This window comes from Camelus ferus, chromosome 5 (assembly GCF_009834535.1).
Source record: "Camelus ferus isolate YT-003-E chromosome 5, BCGSAC_Cfer_1.0, whole genome shotgun sequence".
NCBI lineage: Eukaryota > Metazoa > Chordata > Mammalia > Artiodactyla > Camelidae > Camelus > Camelus ferus.
Window position 1 is genome coordinate 10,611,893 of NC_045700.1, and position 18,590 is coordinate 10,630,482.

The window sequence follows — 18,590 nt, forward strand, 5'->3', positions numbered from 1 at the left end:
AGTTAAAGGCACTGAGTGGAAAGGACTTTGATTTATTGGACTTAAAGAATTTACATACTAAATACTGAATGCGAAAAAGGAATAAAAAGTGTGATTAAGTAAATAGGAAACTTCTCAATTCTGGCTTTCATGGCCTTCAAAGTATCCTGCCGTAAAATATAGCCTTAACTTGAGTCAGCCTACAGGTGCCTCTTCAGATTAGCACAGCTTCATACGGTCCCCCTATTGCGTGGTGCGTGTGTATTCACACTTGTGTTCCGTGTAAGTTATTTTGAAAGGTAACTTTTAGGTCATGAAATCATCAGACTGCCTGACTGCTAATCGTCATGGTGGTAGGTAATGTGCCCTTACAGTACTCCGCCTCCTTGACACCCTTTTGTCCTAGCATTTCTGTCCTGTTCAGAGGAACTGGCAGGGAAAAACGAATACGTTTTCTTCTGTGAAGAAATTAGAGAACCACCGTGGTTCTAATAGATTTCAAGTGACTCTGTCTGCATCTGGCTCTTTAACAACCTGCTGCTTTGTGTTTGACAAGAAACGCTGAAGTGTTAACTGTCTCACTGCCGTTGTGCCGCAGTATCACTGCACACTCTGTGGGACTGGAACACTTGGGGTGTTGGGTAGGGATAAGGGCACCAAGTCAGATTTCATTTTTGTTATTTGCCATCTCTATGCCCTTGGACAAAGGTCCAGCTCTCTCTGCTAGACCACCAGGAGTCTGAGATTTCTCAGAGCCTTGTCCCCTATGTAATCGGCATCTACATCTATTGTTGATTTTCCCTGACCGGACAGTGTCACAAAGCACAGGGGATGTTGTCTTATTTTTAAATCCTTATTGCCCTGGCATTGTGCATGTGTGCAGTGATGTTGGTTGCTGTGCAGTGTGGGGCAGCTAATCCTGTTTGTGTTATAAGGCTGGGTGAGATTAGATTTAACAGTGCATGTGTGAGCACATTAAATACTCCACAAACAGAAGATCTCATTTTTATTTTTGTGAGATTGCTTTCCTCAAGGAATTTGCATTACCTACGGAAGTGGTTTCTCCTAATAATAAAGATTGTTTTTTTAAGGAGTGAAAAACAAGTGAAAGAGATGATTTAACAAAGAAAGTGACATTAAGACAACACCATTTGCTAGCTTGTCACTTCTGCTTCCTTACCCTCTTCCTAAGTCTTACCAGTTTCTTTGGGAGAGAAAAATCTGGTGAAAATTTCTGTTCAAAGCATTTCTTTTTCTGCTAAAAAAAAATGTGGTCTCCTTATTGTGAGATTACAGATCCTATTAGAGCAAAGTTATTTCTAATTTAAAGACTTATTATCAGGGGGAGGGTATAGCTCAAGTGGTAGAGCACATGCTTAGCATGCATAAGGCCCTGGGTTGAATCCCCAACATCTTTAAAAATAAAGAAATAAATAAACCTAATTACTCCCCCCCAAAAAAGACTTACTATCAAAATATATTGAACATGATTAACATTTAGTTAAGGTCAAACTACAGTTTTGCAGGTTGATTGTTTTGACTTTAAGTAAGGTCCTTTTGTTTAAAAAAAAAAACTTCTATTGGCTTCTCTAACTTGTCTCTAGTAACAAAGTGATATCTATTTATAGCGAGAAAAAGAGTGTAATAGGTAAATCAGTATAACAGATAATTCAGGAGTCACATTGATTTGTTTTCTTGTGTACATTGTAAGCTTATTTTTAGCAATTGTGGCATATTTACACTGTAAATGTGTACATTTTCACTTAGGTTAGGTTTATTTTTATTTCTTGACAATACATAGCTTTCTAGAATTAGGCTAACGTTGTATTAAAAAACTGCAATAGGTAATTGAAAGTCGATTATTTTAAATAATGGGTGATTCATAGTGCTGGTTCTTAAGGTATAGGAACCCCATTCTTCTGTGCTATTAGAATGTAGTTAAGTCAAGGTCTGTTTTTTTTTTTTTTTTTTCAAATAGATCCTTTCATTTCACTGTTGAAATTCCTTGTTGAATCAAAGAGCATGATTGATAGAAATGACTTTAAGGTTAGGAGTTTATTCAGGTATAATAATACATGTAATCATAATGCATTAAACGGTTAAATAAAACTGAGTGGAGAATTGGAAACTTTTTGAATTTAAACCTGTTGAATGCTATGTCTGTTGTATAATTAAGAGCTGATTATTGCAGAGTTCGAAATACCTCATGTAGAGAAATTACTTATTGGAAAAGCACAGTGTAGCCTGACTTCAGGATAAACAGATTAAGGAGTGAAGGCGGATTGAATAAAGCAGATTAGATGGTGTGAGCCTGTGCAGTGTTTGAAAACCAAGAGTCAGATCTTGTTATTCTTTGGGTATTAGCAGCTTTGCTCAGATTACCAGTGATTTTTGATAGTGTTTGAATTCTGAGATTGGTAACAATTTGTTGGTATGATCACTTGACCTCCTGTCACTGAATGTATTCTGAGAGATTAAATGTAGATTTTTTGGAACTGATTTTGTTAATGTTTGTCTTAATTTAAGGCAAACTTTTTTTTTTTTTTTTGCATTATTTGTTATTTCTGGCATTTAGTGACTCCAACAAACAGGACAGAGTAATGTGATTCACTTGTCTTCTTTCTAAGGGAAGATGTGCTGATTTGACTTCAGGTTATAGTACAAATACAGTTGTGTCTGTCAAAGACCAAGGCTTTAAGATATCTTTATACAGTGATCTTTAGTTCTAATGGTATTTTACTGTCTACTAGATTTTTAAGTGAACCTGATCATAAGCCAAGGACTTAAATTTCTCAGTTTTATAGCTGCCACCCTCCCCCATCTCACTTTAATAATATGAAGTGAAGTTTTAGAATAATTTTAGTAAAAGTACAACTTGTTTTTTTCTTTCAGATAAACTAAAGATTGTTCATCAAGCACATAAATCAAAGGTACGTTTTATAGGTACAGTACTCAGCACGTAGCAAGTAATCAGTTTTGGTTGACTTAGTGAGTCAGTGAATGAACACATGCACTTCTAAAATATTTTCTGTTGTAATAGCATTTTTTCTTTTGTAGGTACCCTTTCTGCAGCCTTACTTTTCCATTACAGGGGGAAAAAAAACTTCTCAGTCATTTTCCTGTTAATAGTAGATTCTTTAAAAAAACTTTATTTTTAAAAAAGCATACATGTTAATATAGCAAGCAAATGTTTAACATAAAATAAGCTTAAAACTTGGTAAAATAAATGCAGGTTACATATGAAGGAAGTCACATAATATCTGGCAATCCAGTTTCTTTGATTTTCTTAATTCTGTACCAGAAGAAGAGAACCGAAAGCAGATAAAAATTATCTGTCTTTTTCTGATTTGACTGTATGTGTAGAAGGCCCAAGGCTGTGGCCCTTGGGAACAGACCTACTAGTTTCACACAGGACATAGCCTGCCACCCTCATGTCAGGTTGCCAGCCCCAAGGAGGACTGTTTAGTGATACCTTTATAGTATGTTTGCATTTCTGTTTTCTTACTTTTTTAGAGCAATGTTTGTAGCCACAAAGGTCTGCTTCTCCTACAGACAGGTCAGAGTGATCTTTTTTCTTGACTCTCAGTGACTTTGTATAGATTTTTTTTTTTTTGAAGTATAGTCAGTTACAATGTGTCAATTTCTGGTGTCCAGCACAATGTCCCAGTCATGCATATACATCCATATATTCATTTTCATATTCTTTTTCAATAGAAGTTATTACAGGATATTGAATATAGTTCCATATGCTCGACAGAGGAAATTTTTAAATCTATTTTTATATATAGTGGCTAACATTTGCAAAAAATATGGAAAGCTTCACAAATTTGCATGTCATCCTTTCACAGGGGCCATGCTAGTCTCCTCTCTGTACCATTCCGATTTTAGTCTATGTGCTGCCAAAGTGAGCACTAGACTTCTCATTAAAGCAGTAGTCTTACTCTGTCATACAGACTACCCAAGGATAGGGGACTGTGTCCCATCTCCAATGCCTGGCACAGTGCCTCATTCACAGAAGCATTTCCATAACAATTTTTGAATGAAGTATTTATTTATGAACTTTATTTTTTTATACCAAAGATCATGTATACACATTTGACAATATCCATTGTCAAATGCTTTTAAAATTTCGTGTTTGTGTCTGGAGCTGTGGTGTGCAATCTGTACTTTGTATGGATGCTAGAATTGTATCTGGCCACAGACTCCATCCATTTTCTCTTCTCCAGGCCAGGAGTATTTACAACCTTGTCCCTAAAATGTGGAGAGCAGGAAGCTTGGTCTTACTGTGGAAGGGGGAAAATATTTCATAAAATATTTAAAATGTATAAAGTAAAGTGAAACAATATACTCCTTGAAAACATGGTCATTCTCCAAGGTTGCATTTTTACATCAATGAGCTTGTTTGTATGCTCATGTTTCCTAGAAGTAATAATAAGAAAATTATTCCTTTATTCTAATGAAGACCTAGTTCATAATATTCAAGTAATCAATATTATGACTTTTTTTTTTAAAATCAAGAAATTTTCCTCCTATATTTGAAAATATCTTAGAATTGTTTCTAACATTTAAGACATATATTCCATCTTGGCACGTTAGAGTTGTAAAATTAGGGCCTATTTTTCAGTTGAATAATGTATTTACTTTAAGAGGGATTCCCAAAACAAAGTAAGTCACTTAAAATGTTTCTGGAATCTGGCTTTATAAACGTTCATCTAAACCGTAACAGTTCTGGTTCTCTATACCCCAGGGATTGATGATTCAAGTTTCCTCTTTAATTTTTATAAGGAAAGGGTCAATATATTTTTACAGATAGAATTTTAAAACTTAAAAATTTCACTCTCATGTTCTCATTTGTGCCTTTTCCAATCACCAGACAATTTTCTCATTTCTCTGTGTGCATTCATTTCCTCATCCACAGGGCCTGTAAGCATCACTGGCCCAACCTGTCAGTTTTCCAACCTGGCTGTAATGTTAGACTTCCAGTAACTCCTGAATCTTAATGAACTTGTTCACAAAAGGCATCTGCCCCATTTTCCCAATTTTCTAGGTTGAGAGACTTTCTTAATTACAATTACCAGGTATTCATCAAAGTTTCTTGCCATCACCACAATAAAAAGGCTGCCTGGATAGCTTCCCACCAGTGCGTCCTGTTTGGGCTAGATGAGCTCAGTGTTCGTTGAATGAATGAATCAATAGTACTGTGCAAATAATTACCACAATATGATTTATTTTTATCAAGAATATGTATTTGTGTGTGTGTTTATCATGGATTGTAAGCAGTAGGCTACTTGCAAAGTAAGAATAATTCCTATCAAAAAGATTTGAAATAAACCCCCTAATTTCTATCTTATACTTTGTGAGTTTGGAAACCAGATAGCTATACTTGTTAATAGTTTATGAAAGAGGGGAAGGGTATAGCTTAGTGGAAGGGTGGCAGAGTGCGTGCCTAGCATGCATGGCATCCTGGGTTCAATCTCTAGTACTTCCATTAAATAATAAATAAACCTAATTACTCCTCCCCACCAAACAAAACAACAACACAAAATTTTATGAAAGGAAGAAGTCATACCCTGGAATAAACTTTATAAGAAATATGCAGAATCTTTAAGAAGAAAATTTTAAAATGGCAGTGAGGGTATTCAGTTGTCCAGACTCGTTGAACTGAACTCTTCTTAAGATCTGTACATTTTCTTAAAGTGAAATTCTACCTCAATTTTAACAAAAAGGTAAAACGTGCAAAGGAGGAGATACAAGATGAGTGTATTAAGTGGAAATACTTAGGGTATTTGGATGGGAAGATGCAACAGCATGACGATGTCAGTTCTCTCTTAGTTAATTAACAAATTGAATCCCACTCCAATAAAATTTTAATAACAGTTTTGTGTATATATGTATGTACATGCATATATATACAAGCTGAATAAGCTGATTATAAAACTAACATACAAAAAATAAGTAATGAATTGTCTGGAAAAAAGAGAAATGACAGTGACTAACACTGGCATATATTGACATATTATAAAACTATAGTAATTAGAACAATGGGGTACTGTCACAAACTGTTAGTTCAGTGGCATAGAGTTTAACGTCCAAAAATAGACCCAGTTGTAGATGGGAATTTAGTAAATACTGCATTTCAAATTTATGGAGAAAATACAGAGAACTCAATAAATGTTATTGGAACTGGGTAGACATTTAGAAAACAGTTAAGTTGAATCCATATCCTTTTCTTTATAACAAAATAAATACCCATTGGGTTAATGACTTAAATGTGAAAATGAAACCCGTAGGTGAGGATAGAGATGAAATAGATTAACATGAGTAGATAAGTGGTTCAAGCCTGTGATGGGTACATGGAGCATTGTACTATTCTGTATACATTGCATATTTAAAATTCTCATGTGATTAAAAGTTTAAAAGATGAAATTAATAAAAATATTAGAAATAAACATGGAATTTAAAAAGTAATCTTAGAGTAAATGTCTAAGTATGACAGAAAACCTAGAAGCCGTAAAAGATTGATACGTGGCCTTTTACTTTATTCATTTACTTATTCAACAGACATTCAGCACCTTCTTTAAAAAAAAATAACAGTTAGCAAAATGAGGTAAGAAATGAAAACTGGGAGAAAATTTTCTACCTTACATTACAGAAAAGGCCTAATTTTCTTAGAGTGTAATGATATTCTACAATTCCATTTAAAAATTATCCTACAAGTCTATTAAAGAAAGAAAATATTCACAACTTGGCTCAATATAAAATAAATACAAATTAAGACTGCACTTAATCTACATCTGCTAGATTGGCAGAGATCAAAAGGTTTTGATAAGACTGAGTTGGTGAGGGTGTGGGAAACGGACCCTCAGCGATGGGTGGCATTGGTATAAGTGGGTACCACTCCTTTGGAGAGTAAGTTGGCAATATCTGTCAAAGTAAAAATTGCACTTACTATGTCTAGGAATTTATCTTACAGATAAAACTTGACATATGCAAAACGATATATGTACAGGGATAGTTGTTGCAGGATTGTTTATGGTAGCAAGAGATACGGAAACAACCTAAATGTTCATCAGTGTGTTGAGGGGAAGGAGAGTATCTCTTTAATGGGGTATGCTGCAGCCTTGATAAATTATGAGGCAGCTCTTACACTGATTTTGAATGATTTTAAGTATATTTTTTAAGAGAAAAAAGTAAGGTGTTAGAACACAGCCTATACTGTGCCATTATCTGTGTGCAAAAGTTTACACGCACATCTCCACATGCACACATGTGGAGACAATTTCTGGAAAGATACACAGGAGTTAGTACAAATTCTCTGGGGAAGAACTAGGTAGCTGGTGGATGGGGTTGGGAGGAGACTTATTTCTTACTCTGTCCATATGTACTTGGAGAATTTCGTATTGCAAGTATTACTTATTCTTAAATGATTTTTTTTAATTGAAGTACAGTCAGTTACAATGTGTCAATTTCTGGCGTACAGCACAATGTCCCAGTCATGCATATACATACAGATTTTTTTTTTTAGTAAAGTTTTTTTTTTCCCCCTTTTAATCCATGTGCTTTGGAGTGTCCAGCCCCTGTGCTCTCTAGTGAGCGCGTTGTGAAACTTGAAGCATGGCTTCTGGGGCTGCTCTGTGGCTGCTAAGAGGCCATTCTGTTGTGCCTCCCTCGCAGGCATGTTTTAGAAAGAGAATCTGTTGCTAAACAGCTGCATTCTGGTTGACAGGTGGTACTGTGTGCCCAACTAGTGCTCACTTCTTGGTGCTGTTTAGGGGCAGATTTCAACCCCAAATTTTCTCCTGTATTTATTAATTAATTTATTTATTTATTGCTTTTTAAAAATCTTAACCATTCTTTATTATTTTTTTGATTTCTCCTGTGTTTATGATGTTTAACTAGATTTGTGAAGAACATTGGAGAGCAAACTTGTCCATCCCCCCACCCCACCCTGCATCACACAGAGAGATGTTACAGTTAACATGACACAGGACCAAGTGTCAGGCGAAGTCTTAAGCTAAGTGGACTTTCAGCTGTTGACGCAAACTTTCTTCTCCCAGAAGTCAGGCTGACCAGAGCTTGACCCTCAGCTCTGGCTGACTAGCCACGTGCTCTGGGCCTGTAGCCTAATCTCTCGGAGTCCTCCTGGATTATTGTGAGGATAAGAGGAAATGATGATGATGACAGACTGGTGACAGCTAACATAGCGCTTCCTGTGTGACTGACAATGCATTCAGGGTTTTATGTGCTTCACTCATTTCATCCTTGGGTTTCTTTTTTCCTCTTTAGTTTTTTTTGGGAGTGGGTAGTAACTATGTTTATTTATTTCTTTACTTTTAATAGAGGTACTGGGGATTGAACCCAGGACCTTGTGCATGCTGAGCATGTGCTCTAACCACTGAGCTGTACCCTCACCCCCGTCATTTCATCCTTAACCACAGGGTAGTAAGAAGATGCATTCACCCTCCCCCCCTTTTTTTAACAGATGAGGAGACTGAGTCTAAGAGAGGTTATGTAATTTGCTGCGAATGCACAGCTGGATATTGGTGGAACCTGAATTTTAACCCATCTCCACTCCAGAGCTCCGTGCTCTAGCACTGCCCCCCACCCTGTGCTTTCCACCGTGTGTGCACTCAGTAGGTGCTCACTGTGTATCTGTTCACTTCTCTCCCTACGGTGATGGGAGCCCACTGTGAGTGAGATTATTGCTGTGACCCAGAGTCACAATCCAGTGTCTTTGAGGACACTTACCAAATATGAAACACATAGAAGTACTGATAAAGTGCAGATTTTCTTTCTCTCTAGACGAATGAACTTGTGTTGAGTTTGGAAGACGATGACAGACTCCTGCTAAGGGAAGACAGCACCCTGAAAGCCGCTGGAATCGGTGAGAAAGAGCACGTGTGCCGCGGAGAGCTGGAGGGGGCGCTGGCTTTCCCAGGCTGTGTGGCGATGCCTGACTGATGACATTAGGATAACTTCCTGCAAAGTAAATGCTACCCTTGGCGCTCTTTACACAACCTGATAATTATTCAGAGGAGGAGGACGAGAATGATGTACATTCCGATCATTTGACTGAGGGCAGTAGATACCTGCTCTCCAAACGTTCGGAATGCAAATCGTTCTTTCCAGAAGGTATGCTCAGAATTCTGCTGAGGGTTATTTTAAGTGATTGACAGGTTGTTACTCACTTAATAACCTCCCTACTCTTATCAGCATCATTTGAACTGATAGTATGAGAGAAATGGACCTGGTAGAACTAATGTAGAATAATGAAGTGAGGGGTTGTTTGTATAACATGCAGCGTGGTTTCTGATAGTCATCGAATCACTCTGGGCCGACCAAGTCATGGAATCCCAAATAGGAGCCTAGTGTGGGCAGTTGAAAAATTGCCTGATTTAGCCTTTCAACCTGGAATATGCATGTAGTTTTATTTTAAAGAAATGCTGTGTGACATATTTTGTGACCATTAGATGTCACTCTAATTCTACTTAAATGTACACTTACGGATTTGTGGCAGTTGGATGAAGATTTTGAGAGAGGTATGGGCAGCTGAAGGCATATGTCTCTGACATACCTTGGTGGTCAGTGACTCTAATGAAACAGCACAAATCACACTTACTTTATAATTTTTTATATGCACTGGTTGAAGAGCACACTAAGGTTCGTAAGGTCCATGGTTTTTTTTTTTCAGATGTTTTATTGAGTTATTTTAATCACATATCAGGAATTCATTTTTAAATGGCACATATTGTGGCTAAAGTAAGTTCTCTTTTAATATCTTCCAATTTAAATAGGATTTTACATTTCACGATATATGTAAGTCAGATCATTATATTATACACCTTAAACTTGTACATTGCTGTATGTCAACTACATCTCAATAAAACTGGAGGGAAAATTGCAAAAAAAAAAGGATTTTAAATAACATTACATAGTTTTCTGTGTCTGTAAGTCTGTATTATTGGCTAGATTTAATGTCTTTCTGTATTATGAATACATAAGATTGATTACTCTTATTTGAAAAAAACAATTTTTAATTTGGCATTTACTTCTTCAGTTGGTATTATATATAGTAGGTGACACTTAACAACTGCTTGTTGTTAAGCATAAAATTATTCTGAGTATAATAGGCTGGTATTGATGTGGGAATTGACAGCTCCACAGAAAAGACTGAAAAATCAAAAAAACAACTAAAAATTTTTTTACAGTATGATAAAATTTTGACATCTCAAATAAGTGGGGAAAGGAGTGGATTGGCCAGAAAATTATGCCGGACCCATTGCCGAAACATTTGGGAAACTAAAATTTAAATTCTTATCTCAGTCTTTATTCCAAAATAAAATTCATATGGAGTACATGTTATAATGTAAAAAAAAAGTTTAAGTACAATGCAGTAGTTTCATAATCTTGGAAATGAGAAGAGCTTTCTAACCGTGACCTTGAAGGCAGAAACCATAAAGCAGGGAGAAAGGATAGTCTTGATCACATAAAGAGAGTTAAAGGGGAGGCAGTAAACTATGAAAAAATATTTGCAGTATATGTGACAAATAAAAAGTTACTAGCCTGACTTGATAAAGAGCTCTTATAATTAGAATTAAAAAGATAAATAAATTCTACTGGTAGAAGAAATAGCTAACATGAAAAATAGTTCAGCCTTATTAGTAAGAGAGAAATGCCCATGAAAATAGATACTATTTGTGTAGTCTGCTACTCTGGTGGTTAAGAATTAGAGGCTGGCGTCAGAATGCTTGGGTTCATAACTTGACTCTGCCGCTGACCGGTGACCTCGGACAAGCAGTCATTACGAGATCAGCAGTCATGGAGAACAGTAGTATTATCCAAGGGAGGGCTAGGAAACGGATATTCTCTCGCACTACTGTTGGGACGGTGTATTACCTCTAATTTTCTGCAGGTCGATTTGACCACTAAGACTTTCTCAAACTTCTTAAATCTCTGTCCTATCTGTTACCAAGCCAACCGGAGTATGCTTCCGCCACTCTGTAGGTCCCCTGAGGTTGGGATATGCCTTCAGGGGGATAGTGGGGTTCTCTCTCATCTTCCCTGTTTGGGAGTCATTAATTTAAAGCTTTATTTATTGAATGGAAGTAGACTATTGTGTGATACCATTATTATTTAAAAATGTATATATTTATATGTCTATATATGTATCTGGAGAAAAGATCATATGCCAAATTATAGAAATGGTTTCTCTGGGTGGTAATTGATTTTTTTTTTCCTTTCTTCTATTATCTAATTGTTCTTGTAATTTAAACTTTTTTCTACAAGTTACATGTATTGTAAATTAAGGACCCAATTTTAAGGAATAAGCTACTGAATTTTTGGAGAAAATTGTTTTGAATGAAGGCTCTGCATTTTGCTTGCTCTGTGACCTTCTGGAAGCCATTTTTAGCCTCTCTGAACTTCTATTTTGATTTCTGTAAAACAAAACGGAAACAATTAAACCTGTTCCAGAGGGTTGTCTTAGGGTTGAGTAAAAGAATGCATATGAAAGCATCTGGAGCAATGCATGTCAAGGCTCTCAAAAATGCTTAGTTTATTTGGAAACCATTTTGGAGAAGGCAGTTGGCAAATGTTTTGAATTTTTTAAAACATCAAGGTGTCGGTTTCATTGTCATTAATTTCAGACTGATGTAACGAACAACCTATGAAAGTGGAGAATCAAGTCTCGTTCTGTCATTCTTGTTTTAAGGTCGTAAGTCTTGGATCAGAATCCGATCCTTTTCATGGGCTCCCCGCAAGTTTTGAGAGAGCCCTCCTGCCCTGGCAAGCCCGCAGCCCTGGTCAAGGGGGACTTCAGTCCCTGTTGGGGGGCTGATCTCTCCTGCACGTTCCCCTTTGTTGCTGAGGGCAGTTGCCACACCCTGGAGAACAAGCCACAGTTATTATATATGGGGAAGGAGGTGATGGTCCCTGGAGAGCAAAAAAAATCCTAAGTGGGAGCAGAGTTGTAAAAGTGATACTTGAGGTGCGTGATTTTTCTAGGGAATTTTCCCTCCCTTGGTGCTGTGCTCGTTAGGTTCTTAAGAGATTTAAGAGAAAAATTCGAAGTCATCCCTCTCTCGCTTTTTACCACTTGATCTTGCTGTAGAGCTGTCACTCTGCTATCACAGCCAGTTGCCATGGGAATAATGCCATTGTAACAAATGTATCATTATGACTTTTCTGTAAAAATCATGAAAGGGGAAAGAAGGACTGTGAGGGGAGAAATTAGGCGAACAGACTTGTTTGAAGATTTCTTTTCTCACCGAGAAATTCTCTGGCCTTTTTATCTGCATTGCAGATCTCAATTGTATATTCTATGCCTGACGTCAGGGGAAGTTTTTGCTTGGGGACTTAGTTCTAAAATACACAAGTAAAAAGATTTACTTTGTGGAAGGAAGAAGAAGGCTTTCTCTAGAATTGTTATTTATAATTTGAAGATTTTTATCTTGTTCTTAACAATTGTAGTTTTATGGACTGATTCCCCTAAGTAATACATTTGCATGTTAAATAATTTGGGGGTAATATTTTCTCTCTTTCACTTTGCCACATTCTGCTGCTGTTCTCTTTTGAATCTTCTCTGGTTTAGGAAAGAAACTGGGGCAGAGTAACTCTTCTAAAGCCAGTTGTGTTTTATAGGAAATATTTTAAAACAAGACACAGTGGGCCCAACCATAAGTGCTTATCTGCGGGAAGAGTTCGCATCAAGCCAGATCCTGTAATAATTCCCAAACTCTGGTGGTTTGTTTTCATTTTGTGTGTCACTGCTGTCATCCCCACAACCAGAACCTGGTCTCTGTGTCCTGCAGCTCCTGGGGATCTTGGATGGACAGGTCATATTGTAGGATTCCTTGGCTGCCACTTTTTAAAAAATCAGGACCATGTTTGAGTTGTGTTTCCTGAAGGTTAGGTCCCTTTCCCTTTCTTTTTTGGGTAGTAACATCCCAGGGAATACCTGCTCTCCTCCTTTGACAGTGAGTTAAAGTGGCTGTTAACATTAACATCGTAGCAGCGATTGTCTGGTACCTGCTAACCCAGGTGGTCGTCCCAGGATCCCAGACGGGGGAGTCAGGTTGCACCTCCCAGACATGATTCTTCCCTTTTTACACACCTTCACTGTGGAAATCCACTCTGTGGAAATCACAGTGTCCGGTCTATCAAAGGTCAGATTTATTTGACTGTTTGTTTTCCTCAAGCTATAGTTTGAAATCATCACTGCCAGCTTGAAAACAGATGCTCAAGCCAATGTGAGCTAAAAGGCACAGTGGTTGGGAACTGTTTGTTGGACTGTTGACCTCCTTGGGTGAAAAGTTAGAAATATAACTCAGCTGTGGGCATGGTTTTGAACGATTTGTAGATTAGGATTTTGTGACACTTGCAGGGATGGGATATAGTCCACGAGAGAGGATGAAACCTAGTTGCTTTGGTCTCAAATTGCTACAGAAACCGCATCTTGCCTTTTTTTTTTTTCAAAAACCTGCAATTAGCACATTACAGCCTACCCTGTGACAGCCTGCCCTGATCATTAATTATCTGTACTGTAGTCAGTACACACATTTCAGGCTCTTTCCTCAGACGACAGTTGCTGTGCTCACACCACTTGGGTGCCGACTAGTACAGGGCTAGGGATTTAGAAACTATACAGTCAATCCTTGTTGATAGGTGAGCTTATCGAAGTAAATTGGTTGAAGAGTTTAAGTACATTGCACTTCATTTTTTTTTGAGATTTTACATTTAAAATCTGGTTTTAAAAAAATATGTTTCAATTTGAAGTCATTACTATAATTTTCCTGTTCAGGGTTTATGTGTGTCATAGTGGAAACATTATAAAATTCTTAATTATTCATTTCATGTCCAACATCGGAATGTCCTGGCTTGTGTTCATTTCATTAAACTTGAAAGTCAGTATTAAAATGATCCACAAATGGGTTTGGAGGGGTCTTCCCTGATTTCATTTGATAGACAAAGGGATGAGCTGGCAGTGTATTTATTGGATTTGAGATTGCACGTTCATTTCAGATTCACATACCAGGGCACTATGCACCTCAGTGCACTGCTGCCTGCAGCACATTTAATTTAAAATCAGGTGCCCTAGGGGACCCACATACGGTAGACATCCTGGGGGTTCTTCCGGAGCCATTTTACATAGAATTTGGGAAGCAGGCATTTAAGGGCTAATGGTAGAAAGGATGATTATGTAGAGGTCTTGAAAATCTTTCGTAATTTGTTTTCATTTTAATTGGCAAGTAAATTTGCAGCCGAAGTACGCAAAATCATTCTCTCAAACATTTTCAACAGAGTTTTATAGCTTTTCAAAAACATTATATTCTGTTTCTGTGTGAGGATCACATTGCTAAACTTTAAAAGCCATTTTTTGTCTTACTTTTAAATGTTCTGAGCAACTAACTCTTCATTTGTGTGTTGTTCTCCAGTTCGTTAAGGGTGAAAAATGTTATCCACCTGGAGCATGTGAGTTTAACCCACTGATCAGTTTAGGTTTCCAGAAAAAAATTTATTCACCTGAAAATAAAATCTTTACTTTAGATGATCTCATTTTGAGCCTGTATTATAGGTATCATGTAAATAATGGATTGATCCATAAGTTCATTAGACCCAAGAGAGCTTAACATGTCAAAACAAAAATGCTCGGTCAATTCTTCCTTTACATCTGCTTATTCTAAACCTATTATTGCTGTACGGAAGAGCTGTACGATGTGTTAGTTTCTCAAAAAGGGTGCAGATAAATGTCAGCTGCAGTAAGTGAACGTTGTAATTACAGTTAGTGCGCATTGAGCGGAGTCTGTGTGGGCAAAGCGCTATGTAAAGTTCTGTATGTAAATAGCACATCGTGGATGAAACCTTGCATTGTGATTATTAAGAACAGGGTGCTTTTGCTCATTCTCCATTAGGAGGAGGATATTAGAATCACTTGCAAATGATGTAGGTCTACCTCTGGGGTTGTTTCCCTTCAAAAAAGGAAGCCCCAGGAGCTTTTATATAAAGGACAGATCTCAAAATGTCTTCTCTTTGAATATTGAATTTTTTGAAGCCCCCTTTTCAACATTTTACTGATTCAAAGTGTTTTTACTGATTCCAAGTATAGAGCCTCTTAGCCGTTCTTTTAAATGCTATTTACTTTCTTTCATTTTTGTTTTTTTTTTTAATTCTTAGTAGTCAATTTTCAATGTTAGTTTCAGGTGTACAGCCAAGCAATTCAGTTATACATATACATACATACATATTTTTTTCAGATTCTTTTCCATTATAAATGGTATTTTCTTGTAAAAATTAACTGTACATTAACTCACTATTTGTCCAGGGTGCCTTTGTTTACACTTGCTCTCATTGATTCCCGGTTTTTTTTGGCTGTGTCTCACGCCCCACACCCAGACTCACTGTGATAAGAGTTTGTAATCTGATTTTCATCAAGATTAATCTTCATTTAATCTTGAAGCTGTTCAAGGACTGGAATGAGATTCTGAGACTATGGGTGATTTATTTTCTGCTTTCCACATTTCTGTATTTTCTGTAATAAGCACGGGTAATTTAGTATTGAGAAATTAGTAATTTCATATTCTTAAAACCAGCAAAAACTTTTTTTAATGAAATGTCACGCTAAGTTTTTTAATTTCATTCTTCTGTGATAAATTCTAATGATGAGATATGAGAGTTGTAAACTAGGAGACTGGTAGTAATCTTTGGCATCCTTCCTTATTATCCTATTTATTTGGCTAGAAGAGTTTTACTTGTCTGTTTTTAAAGGATATGTTAATTGAGCAATCAGTATTCATTACAAATAATCTTGTCTGTTTTCTGTCAAGAGTCTGAAGGCCCTTTTGCTCTTTCTGTAAAAGCTAAGCAGACTGTATTAACTTCTGGTTTAATTTAAAAAACGAATGTGAAACTTGTTGGCGCAACACCTTAAAGAATTGCATGTTTAATAATTGGAAGGCTTTCCATCAGATTTGTCTCCAGTCTGAATTAATAATGTTGCTGACTTATTGTTTTAGAAGACAGAGTCCTTGACCTGCTAGGTTGAAAGAATTGTGACTGCTCTGAACCTTTGTGGGTCCTTTAGCTGTGCTACATCCCCTGTGAATAATTAGAGGTATTTGAAGGTATCACGGTGGAAGCCAATTTGTGTCTTTCACTTTGCATATTGTTGAAGCCTCATGAATTAATCATAAGCAGGCAAAAAATTAACTTCTTCAGACACATATTTTGATGGGTCATGAGGGAGAATGTAAAGTGATCTGTAAAATATTCTACTGATCCTCTAAGTATTAAATTATTATACCTACAGGCTAATTTCAGAGGAAAAAAAGAGAGTTTTTCTTCCTCCTTCAGTAACTGAATAGCAAACTGGAAAAAAAATAAAGGTTTATCATTTCTGGGACTGTTAAGAGGACTGTAATGAGCAATTTTACGATTTCCGGAAAACCAGACTCTTGTGTTAATTCTTGTTTTTAATTTTGGAGTTCTTCCTCTTTTTACTTTTAAATGGGTTGAATTCTAGACTCTTATAACTACAACTTGTACTTCTTGTTGATTTTTGTGAAATGTGAAACCAAATAAATAACTGATCTTTCTGCCGTTAGGCATCTAAAGCACTGAATCAAAGTCATATGGATTACCATACTTGTTTAAAATCTAGTTTTACATTAAAATTTCTTTTCCATTTTCTATATTTCTTTTTTTTTTTTCCCAGCCAGTGAAACTGAAATTGCATTCTTCTGTGAAGAAGACTATAAGAACTACAGAGCTAATCCCATCTCATCCTGGTGAAAACCTCACAGGGGCTTCCTTTTTGCATACTTGTATTAAGCTCTTTATTCCACTGGTGAGTTTTTGAAATTGACAAATAAACTTAAAAAAACAAAAACAAACTAATCCTAGGCTCTGCCACTTGAAGTAAAATCTGTGGTGTTTTCTCTCTTCTGCAGGTCTCATTTTTTCATTCTTGTTGTAAAAGAATATATTTATGGGAAACACATTTGATTTTTTTTTTTTGACTGAAAGAAATCGTTATTCAGAAATTAGCATGGAGTGTTGGTTCTTTAGTCAATTTGTTTTTCTGAAATTAGGGGTCATTTTGGTGACCTGAATGTTGTATTCTTTAAAGAGTATAAGACTAAGGTCATTCTTTTTATTTTGTTTTCTCCGTGGTTTCTAATTAGAGCCCGTGTTACTATCTTAGGCTAGCAGGGATTTTAAGAGTCTCTCGTGACCATGAATGTCATCTTGTCACTCACCATGATATACACCACCACACAGGAGATTGAACTGGGTGTATTTTAGGGAGGTTTTCTGATATAAGAGGGTTACTTCTTTCTTTTCATATTTCAGCCTACACAAATAACATCGCCAAAATGTGTTTTTCTGAGCTATGTTTCCTGACTTCAGGAACAACCTAATAGAATCAAACTCATTTATTTGGAGAGAGAAGGTGGCAGGATGTTTGCACTTCTGGAAGAAAACTGTTCATTGAGAACAAGTCTAAGTAATGGACAATACATGCTTTCAAAATAATGTAATACTTTAATGGCTGACTGCCAGCACCTGAAGGGTAGTGGATTCAGGAGGGCCTCTCAGCCAGCATGCATCTAATGAGAACTCTGAGAGAGGTTAGTTGGCTCTAGAACTACTCCATGAACCTTTAAAATTGTAGGGCAAATTGGTTTCATTGTGGTAGAGACTAACTTAAGAAAGCCTATTCTTAAAAAAAAAATCAACCTTGAAAGTCTGGTTAACATAACCAGAAGATATGTTGCTTTGTTGAAAGATTGAATACAGCCTTGTTTACAATGACTTTTATTTATTTTATTCATTGTTTCTTTCCTTAAAGTGCTGAATGAACAGATAACGTAGGCTCCTCGGGAGTTCATAAAGAATAATAAGACAGAGTTTTTCCTTCAATGAGTGGGGAAAGATATAAAAGCAAGTAATTTTGATGTAATAGCAGTGCAAACTGCTATGGAAGCATTGACAACGGGGTAGTTAATTCTGTGTGGATTTGTTTTTATTTTAAAAGAAGTACCAGTTGAGCTTTGTTTTAAAATATTGAATAGGAATTTTTGCGTAGTAGGAATAAGGGAAAGGGATTTAGGAAGAAGGAACAGCATGTGTAAAGGCAAAGCACAGTGAAAGAGCTTAGGGTTTTCACAGAAAGCACATCTTTCAAGGTGCTGGAGTGTAAAGTACTTGGAGTAGAAGGTTGGTCGAGGTCAGCCTCTTAAATCATTGCCAAGGAGTTGGAACTTTATATAGTAGGTAGGTGGGAGCCAGTGGAAAGATCTAAACAGGTAACATTATTAGATTTCTATTTTAGAAAGTAAGCTTTGGCTTACAGTGTCCAGATGGCAGAAAGAATAGAGGACAGTTGTCATAGACCAGGTGAAGCCTAGAAGGGACGGGGGAGGACAGGAGACCTTGTTGAGATAGTGCTAACATTTGGTCAGGCATTCAGTGGCAGGCATTGTGTTAGGTACTTTACATGTGTTATCTCATTTAATTTTTATCACAACTCTTTAGTCTTGATAGTGTCATATTTATTTATAGATGAGGAAATGGGGGCCCAGAGAGATAAAGTAACTTAGCCAAGGCAATGCAGT

The 18,590-nt window shown here is 36.7% G+C and overlaps 1 protein-coding gene and 1 non-coding gene across 7 annotated transcripts in view; one reads left to right on the forward strand and one right to left on the reverse strand.

Moving 5' to 3' along the window:
- C5H2orf76 (chromosome 5 C2orf76 homolog) overlaps nt 1–18,590 on the forward strand; it is a 67,756-nt gene that overhangs the window by 44,991 nt on the left and 4,175 nt on the right. For 4 of the 6 annotated variants that reach the window (XM_014565019.2, XM_032479305.1, XM_006191473.3 and 1 more), the window contains 3 exons: nt 2,872–2,909; nt 8,782–8,863; nt 16,688–17,325. In XM_014565019.2, the coding sequence (XP_014420505.1) occupies nt 2,872–2,909; nt 8,782–8,863; nt 16,688–16,764 (197 nt within the window). In that variant the 3' untranslated portion in view covers nt 16,765–17,325. Of the gene's footprint in view, nt 1–2,871; nt 2,910–8,781; nt 8,864–16,687; nt 17,326–18,590 lie in introns of those variants that run through there. The other 2 variants (XR_004319756.1, XR_004319757.1) reach the window with 1 other exon arrangement.
- Nucleotides 3,783–3,891, reverse strand: LOC116663939. The gene has a single exon (XR_004320295.1). It is a non-coding gene; the product is annotated as a U6 spliceosomal RNA (small nuclear RNA).